Source organism: Mycteria americana, chromosome 2 (genome assembly GCF_035582795.1).
Source record: "Mycteria americana isolate JAX WOST 10 ecotype Jacksonville Zoo and Gardens chromosome 2, USCA_MyAme_1.0, whole genome shotgun sequence".
NCBI classification, from domain to species: Eukaryota; Metazoa; Chordata; class Aves; order Ciconiiformes; family Ciconiidae; genus Mycteria; species Mycteria americana.
The window spans coordinates 43,794,845-43,808,385 of NC_134366.1; the positions used below are offsets into that span (position 1 = coordinate 43,794,845).

The 13,541-nt window shown below is 36.4% G+C and overlaps 1 protein-coding gene across 1 annotated transcript in view; it reads right to left on the minus strand.

Annotated features, from left to right (window-relative positions):
- Positions 1–13,541, minus strand: part of TOP2B (DNA topoisomerase II beta) — a 67,026-nt gene that overhangs the window by 6,513 nt on the left and 46,972 nt on the right. Inside the window, exons 20-32 of the mRNA XM_075493174.1 lie at positions 13,102–13,250; positions 11,613–11,844; positions 10,010–10,144; positions 9,356–9,556; positions 7,492–7,687; positions 7,244–7,335; positions 6,309–6,464; positions 6,086–6,169; positions 4,812–5,009; positions 4,316–4,460; positions 1,756–1,914; positions 772–982; positions 184–266 (exon numbers count right to left, since the gene is read on the minus strand). Coding sequence (XP_075349289.1) covers positions 184–266; positions 772–982; positions 1,756–1,914; positions 4,316–4,460; positions 4,812–5,009; positions 6,086–6,169; positions 6,309–6,464; positions 7,244–7,335; positions 7,492–7,687; positions 9,356–9,556; positions 10,010–10,144; positions 11,613–11,844; positions 13,102–13,250 — 2,041 coding nt within the window. The remainder of the gene's footprint in view (positions 1–183; positions 267–771; positions 983–1,755; positions 1,915–4,315; positions 4,461–4,811; positions 5,010–6,085; positions 6,170–6,308; positions 6,465–7,243; positions 7,336–7,491; positions 7,688–9,355; positions 9,557–10,009; positions 10,145–11,612; positions 11,845–13,101; positions 13,251–13,541) is intronic.

A 13,541-nucleotide genomic window follows, 5' to 3' on the forward strand; every position in this document is an offset into this window, starting at 1 on the left:
TCTTATCTATGATACAAGCTTTGTTCCTCGAAGGATCAGAACCTCCTTCCCCTTTCCCCTTTATAAATCTGGACATCCTTCTTCTATAACTACTGTGTGAAGTTTGTGTATACCACATAAACTCCCTAATATATTCCATAACAGTTGCTATAAGATTAAATAGATCAGTGAAAACAAGCTCACCATCATCTGTCTTCTGAGAGTAAGACGGAAAAGAGAAGATGTTCCCAAAATCTTGATTTTTCTTGTCTTGAGATGTTTTTCTACTTCGAAACAGGAAAAAGAAATTATGAGTTGCATTAACTACATACTGAAGTATGTAGACATTATAATATCCATATGAGATTACATTCCTGTTTTAGCACTATAAAGCATTTCTAGTATTTTTGCATATGCTTGCAGCAGTTAAACCCCTAAAATCACCATTCAGTCATGAACTTCAGGCATTTAAAATTAACAGAATTACATTTTTTTTCAATAGTTCTGTATGCCAGACTGGCACAAGATGGAAAACAGAGAATCTTACAAAATGCAGTTTAACAGATAGTATTACTGACAGTGTACCATAATTTGGTAAGTCATGTTTACCTCTGCATAGGTCAATTGCAAGAATGAGATACATACGCTTTAATTCCTCCCCTGTAAGGTATAAATTTTATTTTACATGGTACATGTAGAGTAGTAACAAGTTGATGTTTCTCAGTTTTGTTCAGAGACTTCTGCATTCAAAAAATTATTGGTAAAGAAATACTGCTGCATTACACTACTTACTCTGGAGATGGCTTTGATTTGGCTGGGGAGAAGTCATATTCATCTTTTTCTAAACTGTCTGAGGGAACAAACTCATCCTCTCTGTCATTTGTAACTGGAGAGGCTTTTACTTTGAGCTCATCCAAATCATTATTATTGTTGGCATCATCATCATCATCATCGGCATCATCTTCTTCTTCTGAGAAGTCAAAAGTATACTTGGGCCTCTCAGCTAAAAAAAGAACATATATACACATTTCAAAATAGTTGTTTATGTTAATACATAAATAAACTAAAGTGGAAGTCACTAAACAATCCCTGCGTCAGAGTATACAAGACAAAAGACTGGGGGACAAGAAACTTGTTTGACCCTGGAAGAACAAAGGGACATAATTTAAAGTGTTACCACATTACTGTGTTAGTACTTTTAAGGAATGAGAATCCTTCACTTACAATTGAGGTCTTCTTGAATCTATCATTTGAACATTATTCCTAATCAAGTGCTTGAAAAATTGATCAACAATTTTCCAGAAAAATCTGTGTGTTTTTCTTAAACTATCAAGTATTTATGTATTTTCCAAACTTTCAGTCTCTGATATTTTTGCTTTTCATGGACTTTTCAGAATTTTTTTGATAGATTTTTACTAGCCATTTGGGCTTTTGGGCCTTATTTGACAGTATAATTGCATTAGAGTAATTTTTTTGTTTCTAATGGCACTATCTTGTCTATTTCTTGTATAATTCACTAGTTTTTTGAGTAATTTCTATTCTACTGTTTAGAATAAGGGAAAAGATTTCTGGACCAAGTTACAAAATCTTTCATATCAACTCTTAAGTTCCTGGTATTGACATTAAGAGTTTTTTCACTAACTGCACAGTGAAGAAAATGTAATGCAAGTTATCTGTAGGAGATAAAGTCCTAAAGGAAGGCTATGCTCAAAGGAAAATGTAGGTCTGTAGTTTAAACTTTCAGTCACACTGCGCGATTCACAAAACTTCAGGTACCTGCAGCTCTCCTAAGCAGAGAGTCTCTTGGAATAATCACAGGCTCATTCTCTTCTAAATCACTTTCAGACTTGGATTCATCATCTGACCACGGGTTTCGTTTCTTCACTTTTTTTGCACCGGACTTTGTAGATGATGGTGTTCTTCTTACCCTAGTACCTGCCACAAGTTAAAGCATTTACTACAGTCAGGGTAAAAAATATTTTCATATTTTCTAATCATTTATGATGCATAAATTTAGCACAAATTTTAATCTTAAAAAGTTCTCCTTTAAATGTTGTAAATTTTCTTCTCCTTCCTGAAGAAAAATTTAACTTGATGAAATGATTTCACACAGAACCTGACCCACTGCTGCCAAACAAATTTGTTTTATGACTGAAAAACATAAAAGTCTCTAATTTGAAGTTTTAGCTCCTCTGCAGTCAAACTTCTGGTTTTTTAAAGGTTGCTGGGCTTTTCCAGGAAAAGAACAAGGAGTTTTCCACTATTCAGGGAACATGATCAGGAACAGTTATAGGAAAAACCCAATTAACATGGGAAGCAGAGGATACCCTATGGTAACAATGCGGTCAGTCAATTGCAGGGCAAGCTCAGGTCAAGCTGGGCTAATGGGCTCTGGCTTAACACCAGCTAGGGTAGATTTGAGCTGCATGTAGACAACTCAGTCATAACTGCACTCAGTTACTCTATTCAGGTTGGATAATCCCCTGAATAATTAAAAACAGATCTTATCTCAGAATAAGTATTATTTGCGTAACCACTTTTTATTCCTTTTTGTTTTTAAAACCTCATACTTAAACCTTCTCTTCTGTCTTTAGCTTTCTTTTTTGTTGCTGCCCTGTATTGGGTTTGCGTGCCAAGGTTTTGGTAGCGGGGGGGCTACAGGGGTGGCTTCTGTGAGAAGCTGCTAGAAGCTTCCCCTATGTCTGATAGAGCCAATGCCAGCTGGCTCCAAGACGGACCTGCTGCTGGCCAAGGCCAAGCCAAAGCCCAAGCCCATCAGCGATGGTGGTAGCGCCTCTGGGATAACATATTTAAGAAGGGGAAAAAGTTGCTGCGCAACAGCAACTGCAGTTGGAGGGAGGAGTGAGAATATGAGAGAGAAACAACTCTGCAGACACCAAGGTCAGTGAAGAAGGAGGGGAAGGAGGTGCTCCAGGCACTGGAGCAGAGATTCCCCTGCAGTCCATGGTGAAGACCACGGTGAGGCAGGCTGTCCCCCTGCAGCCCATGGAGGTTAACGGTGGAGCAGATATCCACCTGCAGCCCATGGAGGACCCCACGCCGGAGCAGGTGGATACACCCAAAGGAGGCTGTGACCCCATGGGAAGCCCATGCTGGAGCAGGCTCCTGGCAGGACCTGTGGACCCATGGAAAGAGAGGAGTCCATGCTGGACCAGGTTTGCTGGCAGGGCTTGTGACCCTGTGGGGGACCCACGCTGGAGCACCCTGTTCTGAAGGACTGCACCCCATGAAAAGGACCTACGCTGGAGCAGTTCGTGAAGAACTGCAGCCCATGGGAAGGACTCACGTTGGAGAATTTCATTGAGAACTGTCTCCCATGGGAGGGACCCCATGCTAGAGCAGGGAAGAGTGTGAGGAGTCCTCCCCCTGAGGAGGAAGGAGTGGCAGAGACAACATGTGATGAACTGACCGCAACCCCCATTCACCGTCCCCCTGTGCCACTCGCGGGGAGGAGGTAGAGAAAATCGGGACTGAAGTTAAGCCTGGGAAGAAGGGAGGGGTGTGGGGTACGGTGTTTTAAGATTTAGTTTTTATTTCCCATTATCCTACTCTGATTTGATTGGTAATAAATTAAACTAATTTCCCCAAGTTGAGTCTGTTTTGCCTGTGACGGTAATTGGTGAATGATCTCTCCCTGTCCTTATCTTGACGCATGAGCCTTTCATCATATTTTCTCTCCCCTTTCCAGTTGAGGAGGGGGAGTGATGGAGCAGCTTGGTGGGCACCTGGCATCCAGCCAGGGTCAGTCCACCACATGCCCCCCCATTACTACATATTTCTCAAACAGTAATAATAAATTCCTACTAACAGAGGAAAAAGGAAATTTAACATAGACATTGGTTAGTCTGCCAAGCCATAACGTGCATAACTTTTAAAAAGTCAGAATGACTGAATATGTCAATAGGAAAATATACTTATTTAATCAAGTTTTACAGTCTATACTATTACTCAGACTGAAGGTGAGTGCCATGTCCTTCAACGTCAGAGAGCATAGAAACTAGAAATTTCAGTTTGCACAGAATTAGTCTAATTATGTAAAAATAATCTATTTTTCTACTCACAAATTCAAAGATTTAGACCCCCCAAAAATCAAATGTAGAAAATGTAAGATCCAGCACCCCCAGAAAAGCAGCTTACGTAACAGAAATTTCAGCAGAGTACTTTCAAGTGTTTCCACCCATCTCTTTAGGGAAGAAAATCAGATTAAATAGTGATTATTATGGTATATTTCCCTTCTCACTATGTGTTAAAAATATATTTAATGCCCAATTAGTATACACATCCAAGGTTAACTATGACTGTGTAAGGATCTTACCAGGCTCCTTCTTCTCTCTCTTAGGTTTAGGGGTTTTAGTTGCTGTGGTTGATGTATTCAGCGAGTCATCCCCACCACCCTCAGCTGGCACACCACCAAATTCTTCATCAAATTCCATTTTTATTGCTAGAGAATCAGTTTCACCCTAAAAATATAAAAAAGTTGGGCAAAATAAAATAAATTACACCTTTATATTTCAAGATAGAACTGGAATAGTTTTGGAGAAGCTAATAAATGAAATTAGACTAGTATATTGACATTTGTTGAACAATCTTGGAAAGAAGAAATCTCAATAAAAACACCTGAACAATAATTAGTCACAAGAGGCTTGCAAAAGTAAAAGAAATCCAGTATTAACTTCTTCATGCATTAGGTCAGCAAAACAGTATAAATACAGCATTAATGAGGTCTAGCAGTTTGGATTTATGCTACCAGACTACAAAAATATAGCAGTTAAATAATAAATAATCTAACCATAGCAATAGTTTTGATTTACCTTTTTCTTTTTCAGCAATTTCCTGCTGGCATCAGCTTTCATGGCAGATGTAATCTGTGGAACTATTCTTCTGCCAAATGGTGACGGCATGGTCTCTTCCAACTGAAGTTTCTTCATCTTGGGTTTACCAACTTTGCCTTTTATTGGTTTGCCAACCATGCCAGCCAAAACATCTTCTCTTTCCTGTGCTTCTACTTTCTAACAAACAAGTGGGGTGGGGTAGAGGGAAGACATTCTTTTTTAATGAGGACAAAGTGGAACACGGTTATTATTTAAGATTCACTTCCTTTTAGCAAGGAGCATAAGACTTCCCTTAATTCTCACTTGAATCGTAACACACTTTCCAGTATGGAAAACCAACCACTTCATCTTGGTAAATTCTTCATTACCCTGTACAGTTAAAAACTCCACTTTTATTCAATATTAAATAAATAGGAACTTTTGGATGCCGCTAGACTGAAAAATCTTTCTTTTATCAAGTTTCTGTTTCTCATGTATGTGTCTGGGTACTGATGTAACTTTTCAGTACTTCACTGTTTAATTTAAAGCAGCTAGTTTCTAGAGTCATTTTTAAGGCACATTTTCCAGTCCTTTAATCAGCTTTTTTCACAGTATGAACATACAGCTGAAATACAGACATCTGAGCAGAACACTTCCAATTGCAGCTGTACCACGAGCACACAGAGAAATAAAACAAACATCTTATTTCTATTATCCTGTGTCACTTCAAAAGATTACATCAGCCCTTTTCAGGCAACATTGAAAGCTGAGGCTCAGCAAGTTATCCACCAACAGGACTTTTTACCTTTTTCCAGAGTTACTGATGAGGCAAAGTAAGAGCCTCTCATATAGTACTTACAGTCTACACACTTTGTTCCTACATCTACAGCTTTGCATTTGGCAATATTTATTGCCTCACAACCAATTAGATCATGTAGAACTACTATAATTATCGCTATTACCAGTTACTGCTCCCATTTTTTTGTGTCATCTGAAAACAGATATTCTCCTGGTCATTTTTCTTTTATCATCACTGACTTGGAAGAAACATTAAATTGTACAGATGCAAGAGACAATCCCTGAGGAACACAACTAGAAACACAAATACTCAATATTGATTTCCCATTTATTTGGGGGTCTATCTGCTTTTAATCCAAAATGTGGTAATTTTTATTAATTTTTGCTTAAATTTTAATATTTTTAATTAATGAGTGCTTTTAATAAAATTAATTTAGATTTAATATTTTTAGAAAGATAGGTAAAATAGAGCATACCTCAAGCTCTTCAACAAAGGCCGCTAAATCTTCTTTCCAGAGATCTGAAGAAGATTTCCTTTTAAGGTCATTTAGTTCTCTCTCCTAAAACATGAAAGTAGTATATAGAATGTAAGTTACTAAGTTACAACTAAAGTAAATACTATCTAAACTGAACATTCACAATTAAACACATCAGTAATTACTATATCATTTTAGAACAAGCCTTCCATGGTGTACCAACCTTTGAATCTCTCTGCTTAATTAACTCTTCTACTTTCTCTTTCGTGAGTGACCAGAGAGACATATTTAAGATATAGTTAAAGTCAGGGCCAGAAGTTGAGCCAGAAGCAGAGGAAGCATCATCATTTGGGTTCTGTGGGTCCTCCTCTTCTGCTGCCTAAAGTGAAATATTCATAATTACAAGTAGTAATAATCTCAGCTCTATGCATGAACTGTAACACTGCTCCAAAGCACCATCATAGAGTAGTAAGGTGTGCCCTCCTAGATTCAATAACTTTAACATTTTTCTGGACCTTTCCAAAAGGCCATGTTCCTGTGACCTTCTATAGTTGGATTATTTAATCATTAGTTTCATCTTTCCATAGTAAAGCATGAAATCAAACTTGTCACATATCTCTTTTGGAACAATAAAAAAACCTCCTGGGTTTTAAAAAAGCAGAAATAAATATAGGTCAAGGTCAAATTTATTAAAGTAAGTTCAAAAGTCACACCTTTATAATATTCATGTTTCATTACAGAAAATAAATAATTACTTTTGCAATCATACGACAAATGAATAATAAGGAGAAAATCAGTTATATGTGTGGGGTAACTGATGCAGCATTTTATGTATCAGCCAGTCAGAAATCAAGTTGCCAGATTTGATTTGGGTACATTAAGAAATTCAATCCTCTGCATTCTCATTTTCAGCCTTGTATTATCTAGTTTTCTTCTAAGAATAATCCATATATGATACCAATATTATGTGACAATATTTTTGTACAAGTTTAATGTATTTTTAAAAATGAAAGCCAATAAGGAGCAATGAATAATCTTTTTAAAGTGTTATGTGTGTTATAAATTAAGTTAGACTACTAGAAAACAAACATCTGAATAAATTAGTATCATCTATAACATTAACAGCACCAAATATATCCAGAGATTTCAGATTATTACCTTTTCCTGTGCTTCTTTCCAGGCTTTTACTGGATCAGATTCGTAACCTCTCTGGACCAACATCTGAATCAAATCTCTTTTTGATCTGTTCTCTGTAAGACACACACACAACACCAGGAAAAAAAAAGAAAAAGAAAAAAAATCAGCATAATGAAAATAAAGGTCTTACATGCAAGTACATTTTACTATATTTAAATCATTTCCAGATTTCCCCCCATTGCTACCAATTCTAACTTACATTTACTCACCTATGGTAATTTTTCCTTGTATCTTCTCTAGAATGAAACGAGCTTGATTGTTAAGCTTGGTAGATTCTGCACCCAACATTCCCACAAGCCATTCCTTGCGTAAACTATAGTAATGTAATCGCAAATCAAAGAACTCCTTCAAGATGTCTTGCACAGTTTCGTACTTCTTTAAACATCCCATATGATCAAATAGCACCTATAAAATACATAATATACTGCTTGAGAGAGATTGCATAACTCAAAACTTTGTTAACCTTTGTATATGAGTTTATTTCTACTGCACATATACACACACCATACAAAAAGCGGTATTTTGAAGACTGTGAATTCAAACCTTACTATGGAACTACAGAGCGCATAGCTTTTATTTTTATTCACAAGTGGATTTAGGATGAGATTTATGGTAACACGTTTGAACAGGAAGACAGCTATATAGAGAAATATGCCTGAATTCAGTTGAATGACTAATTTTATCTAAATATGAAAGCACAAGTTTAGTAGCACCTAATGATTCACAACTATTTAACATAACAGTTGAAAAGCATCTTGAATAATCTTTCAGTTCAGCTGTGAAATCTGCCACTTTTCAGATGTGAAAACTGCCATCCTTCAACTTCAAGCACAAAGAAAGTAAGAAATCATTTTTACATCATGGGTGGAATCAATCCTGCCTGACTTCTGACATCTCCAGTTTAGACATTTATAGGTGAACTAGTCACCCTAGGCGCCCTCTACAGAAAGAAATAAGCCCCTCTAGAGGGCAATTCATCCATCTAAAGTATCTATTTGGGAGTCGGGTGAACAATGTCTAGCTCACGTAACTTTTTAAGATGCTTACACTAGGGCAGATTAATTCCTACACATACACAGAAAGCAGCCCTTACTATTTATTTCAGTAGGCAGAAAACGCAGGATTAAGGTGCAAAACATTTTGTACTCTGTTAAACATTAATTTGAAGACATTCTCACAGTAGTTCATATGGTTCTTTCAACTTGTGAGAAGTACTATCACCTTGATTTAGTAGATTGGCTTTTCAAGCACAATCTACAAAATGGGTTGAGCAAGGCCTTTTTCCTCTTCCAAATCTATGGTCTTTAATTTATTTTTAACCTATTTTCACATAGCTTTTGCTTTATACAATAATAGCAACAGTAATGGTATTTTTGCTTTGTGACAATATGTGAAAGTAGTATCTACCATAAAAAAAATAGAACTATTTTTTCAGTCTCTGTAAAGACAGGTTGTTTGGAAATATTCTGGTAGAAATTATCTTACAATTCAAATCCCTCTCATAATAGACAGACGTATATTTACTGACATTCTTACTCCCATCTTGCTACAAGCAGAATAAACCATATGAGTAATTTACATCAGTATTATGTCTTCAGCAGCTTAAGGATAGTGTTTTCTATACCTTACAACCTAAAATGGGATTTATGTTGGTAGAAACACTGGATCATTTAACTCCTATTAGAGGAGTAATAGTCCTGCATAAAGCGCAATTCTGCAAATGTAACTACTCTCAAGTTTAAAACTCAAATCTAATTATAATGTGGCAGAAAGTTATTTGTATGATCTACTTTACATTAACTATTTTTGGTTAGCTGCACAGGAAATTTTCATTTACAGGAAAATAACCACCCCAAGCCTGTCTAATTTGGTTTGAAAGATTCATCAGGACTAAAATGGATTTGCTGATCCATATTGACTTAATATTTGTCATCACTACTATTTTCTACTATTGAAACAATTTCAAATACACAATACACTGTTCAATACCGAGTACCAAAGTACACTACAAAAACATTTGAGTTAGCAACAAGCAACTGTAAGGATTCTGATAGCCAAACATGAAAAAGTTACCATAGAATTACAAGTAAGACTTGTTTGAAGCTTAAAAACTTTGTGCAATCCAGCAGCTTCTGCCTGTGCAAGTTTTTCTTCTGTCATCTTCACAACAAATTTCACAGTTGTATCAGTGTGGTATTCCTTATAGTCAGAAATTAATGCTGGAGTTTTTTCAGTCCCATTCAACATAGGTTCTAGAACCTGTTCTTTGTACACCTATTAAAAATAGGGTAGCAAAAAACAGAAACACTTCTTAAAATCCCTAATTCCTTAAACCAACTGAACAACATAAGATTTCAAAGCTTTGTGCATTACATCTGATACCAGTTATAATTTACAGAACCAGTATAACCTGCAAAATGCAGGCCAAGACTAGCACAAACATAAGAGGCATCTAACAAGGACAGAAAAGTCTACTTAAAAGAAAAAGGAATTAAATATTAATTCAGCAGGAGAAGCAGGTATTCTTTGTAGTATGGACAGCAGATGGCACAAGCAGAAAACCATCTTCTACAAAGGCACACAAAAGAATGAAACCAGGTTCCCTTCCATGTATGTATAATCATCAGAAATTGTGTTAAAAGTTCATCCGGATGTAGGATTAAATAATTTAATAAGGAACTTTTAATTGTTTTGGGGTTTATGTAAATGTATTTCACTGTTACTTACCTGGGTCCATGTCCTTACAGGAAGCTCTGTAATTTCTACTGTGTTCCTGTCCACCACAAATATTTCACCACTGACTACATACTGGTTTTGACCAAGTTCCTGAATGGTTCCTTTGAAGTTTTTGTAGTTTGGGAGCTGAAATTTCAAAAACCAGCAAAGCGGTAATAATCGTTACAATAAAACATCAGAAATATGTTTGTTTCCCATACACCATACAGCTATCACTTTATATTGCACTAGTCCATCAACCAGCCTCTCATGTCTGCGAAAATCTTAAGTCATAGGAAAAATACTACAGAAAAAACAGAATACACACATGCAAGTGACAGGAGCAAGTATCTTAACAACTACAGAGTAGATACAGGATTAAGAAGATGCAGCTGAACCCAGTGAAGTGGTGGGGTTTTTTTGTTTGTGGGTTTTTTTGTTTTTTTTTTTTTTTTCTTTTTTTAAAAAAACTTGCAAGCACAGATAAGGCATGACAGAAACCAGATTAACACCCCAGTCTCACAATAACTTTAGAGAAGTGGTGCTACCTCCCCTAACCATTTTTTTTATTCTTGTGCTGTTTGGCAAAGATAGTGGAACCCATCCAGTTTAAAAAGTAACTAACAGGGTGGGGAATTTTTTTAACTGAATTGATTCCCTTATCCAGCTTACCATGCAGCCACAAACACATACCAGCATACAGAAAGGAGCTAGATGGAGGCAGAACTGCCTCTTTCAACCACAGTGAAGCTTCAATTGACTGTGAGACTACACAGAAGGCCTAGGAATCCTAAAGGAAGGGCAATGGATTGCATTAATTTAAAAAAAAATTAAAAAAAAAAAATCTATTCATTGTTCCCAAGAATTTGCAAAAGGAAATTCACCATGTCATGAAAACTGATACTGCACACTCAGTGAACTGTGGTCTAAGAAGAGAAGAAATTATGTTTCTGCTTCTATGACTTGGTAAACACAGCAAAGTAGCAATATCCATCAGTTGTAAAATAAAGGTTACATTATCTGTATTTCATCTGTTGGTTAGAGATATTCTGGGTTCACCCAGTATTCTTCCTGTCCACATTTTTCCAAGTATACACCACTTCCAAGACTTATTATAAAATTTTAAATAAAGGAACAGAAGCTAGATGCAGTTCAGAAGCTGCTGATTTTCTTGAACAGTGACAATATCTTCTCCTATGCTTACAGATATATAAAAGAGAGTACAATTCAGACAAGACAGAGGAAATGTTAAGTTTGGCTGAAGATAAGTAGTAGTACCTCAAAAAGGAAAGAGTGGTACAACTTTTTACTCTACTGCCATGTCATAACTACCCTGTAAGACTTGCAACTGTGAAGGCTTACAGTCAGCAGACTGAAGAAAAAGTCCTCTGAAATAATTGGAAAAATACAAATTGGAATGTTTTTGCTTCAAGGTGAACTTCCCCAGCCTCATCCCAACAGTCAAGTAAAGCTCCTACCCAAAATTACTGGGACAATCCAACTCAGATGTTCCAATAATCAAGCATTTCTAGAGTGATATGAATTAATTTTGTAAGTACAAAATAAGGTTTGTTTAGCCAACATATAAAATACAGGTATATACTATTATTTTTACCATTGGGTGGGGATCTAAGCCATCCAGCATTCGTCTGACATTGTTTACAATCTCTCTGGTATCATAGTTTGGAAGTTTGCAAGCCCATCCGGTACCAATTCCTTCAGCTCCATTTACTAAAACCATAGGAATGATGGGAATATACCATTCAGGCTCTACACGTTGGTTGTCATCATAAAGGAATTTAAGCAAGTTGTCATCCACTGATGGAAAAAGCAGCCTTGCTAAAGGGCTTTAAAAAAGAAAAAGAAGAAAACTGTTTATCTGGAGTCCAGTAAGTAAAGATAATGCTTTAACAGTCCATGGGTCCAGATACGATCTATTTGTAGATATTTCTCATGTCTTCCTTTCTCTTTGCCATTCTGAAGCTAAAAATACAATGTACATAGCTCCTGAGAAAAGGAAGTTCTTCCCAATGGAAGAGCGTGTTCATAACAGATGATGTTTGTTTCCTTCACAATAACACACGTACACAATACACTAGTAATTGATGACATTTAACATCTACAAAAATATGATCCTTAGAAGTGTTCAGAACACACAGTTCAACATGACAGCAGGTCACCCAGTAATAAAGCAACACAGCATGCAAATAGTTGCAGAACTTTGTTGCTTAATTGTAAGGCCTAGCAGTCTCTGAAAATTCTACCGGGGTTTTACTGGTGACTCCTTTTGCTCATCTGGAACACTGTCCTGGGTGAATACAATTTCCAACACCTCATGCAAAATGGAAAATGTACAAAACTAGGTTGCTACAGAAAGACCGTACATGAGAAAGGGAATAAAACCTGCTACTTATGTATAAAGTTTACAATTAGAGGAAAAGAAGAAACTACAAGGAATTTTAGGCAAAATATCACACTAAAATTAGGAAATAAAAGAAGCAACATAACATAAAAATACTACAGTTTACATTAAGGAACACATTCTAACACTCTACACACCAAACTGAATTTCAAGGTATTAGCTGTGAAAAACCAGCATCATTGAATTAGGTCTTCATTATTAATTATGTATGTGTAATTTAGCTTGATATGAAGAAACTCATCTGAAAGGAAAAGAATCCATCTCAACTTTCAAGTCTATGCTGAGTTGCAGGACTTATCACCAGGTGGCAATACACTTTCTACTGTGAAACTGAATAGATTTCACACTCAACAGGGAAACTGAAAGCTACTTCTGCAAGAAGTCACAATTTAAGATCAGTAACTAATCTGCCATCATCTACATTTTCAGTCTTCAGCCTTATGACTCAAAGTTCAATTCCTTAAAAGCTACAATTCCCACAACACTTCTATGCATGGAAAATCATGCAAAAAATCCATGTGCAAAACACACTTACAGATATAAAGCAGAATTTGAGCTTCTATCAAAATATTCCAGTCCTCCCCCATTCCTCTCCCACAAAAAAACCCGTGGCATTGTGAAAGGATTAGTTTGATAACAAGGTTTTTTAAAAGCATGCATTTAGCTTTACATTTGTGTTTACCTTAACATGGTGAAAATATAGCGAGGGCTGGCAGCATCCTTTCCACCGTGAAGCCTGGTACCAAACTGACCAATAGGTTGTAGCAGATTAACATTGTTACTGCCAACAAAGTTCTGAGCCAAGTTGACAATAGTCATCATTAATGCTTGCTGCAAGAAAATACATTCATAGTAATAAGTATAAGAGATAGTCTTTCCTAATCGGCCAATAAAATATATTTTTTATGCCCCAAAATTCTGTGACTAACCTGAATTCAATTTAAAAAAAGTAGTCTCCCCGAGAAAGGAATATTGTAAACCTATTACAAGAGCTGCCGGCAAAACATAATGCTTCCTCTTCCACAGCCACATTGCCTCCCTGATTTAAGTGTCCTTACATTCTGTGCTTACAAAAACCCCTGGGCTTCTCTGTTTTTTCTAAAGCACTTCTCTGGAGGAATG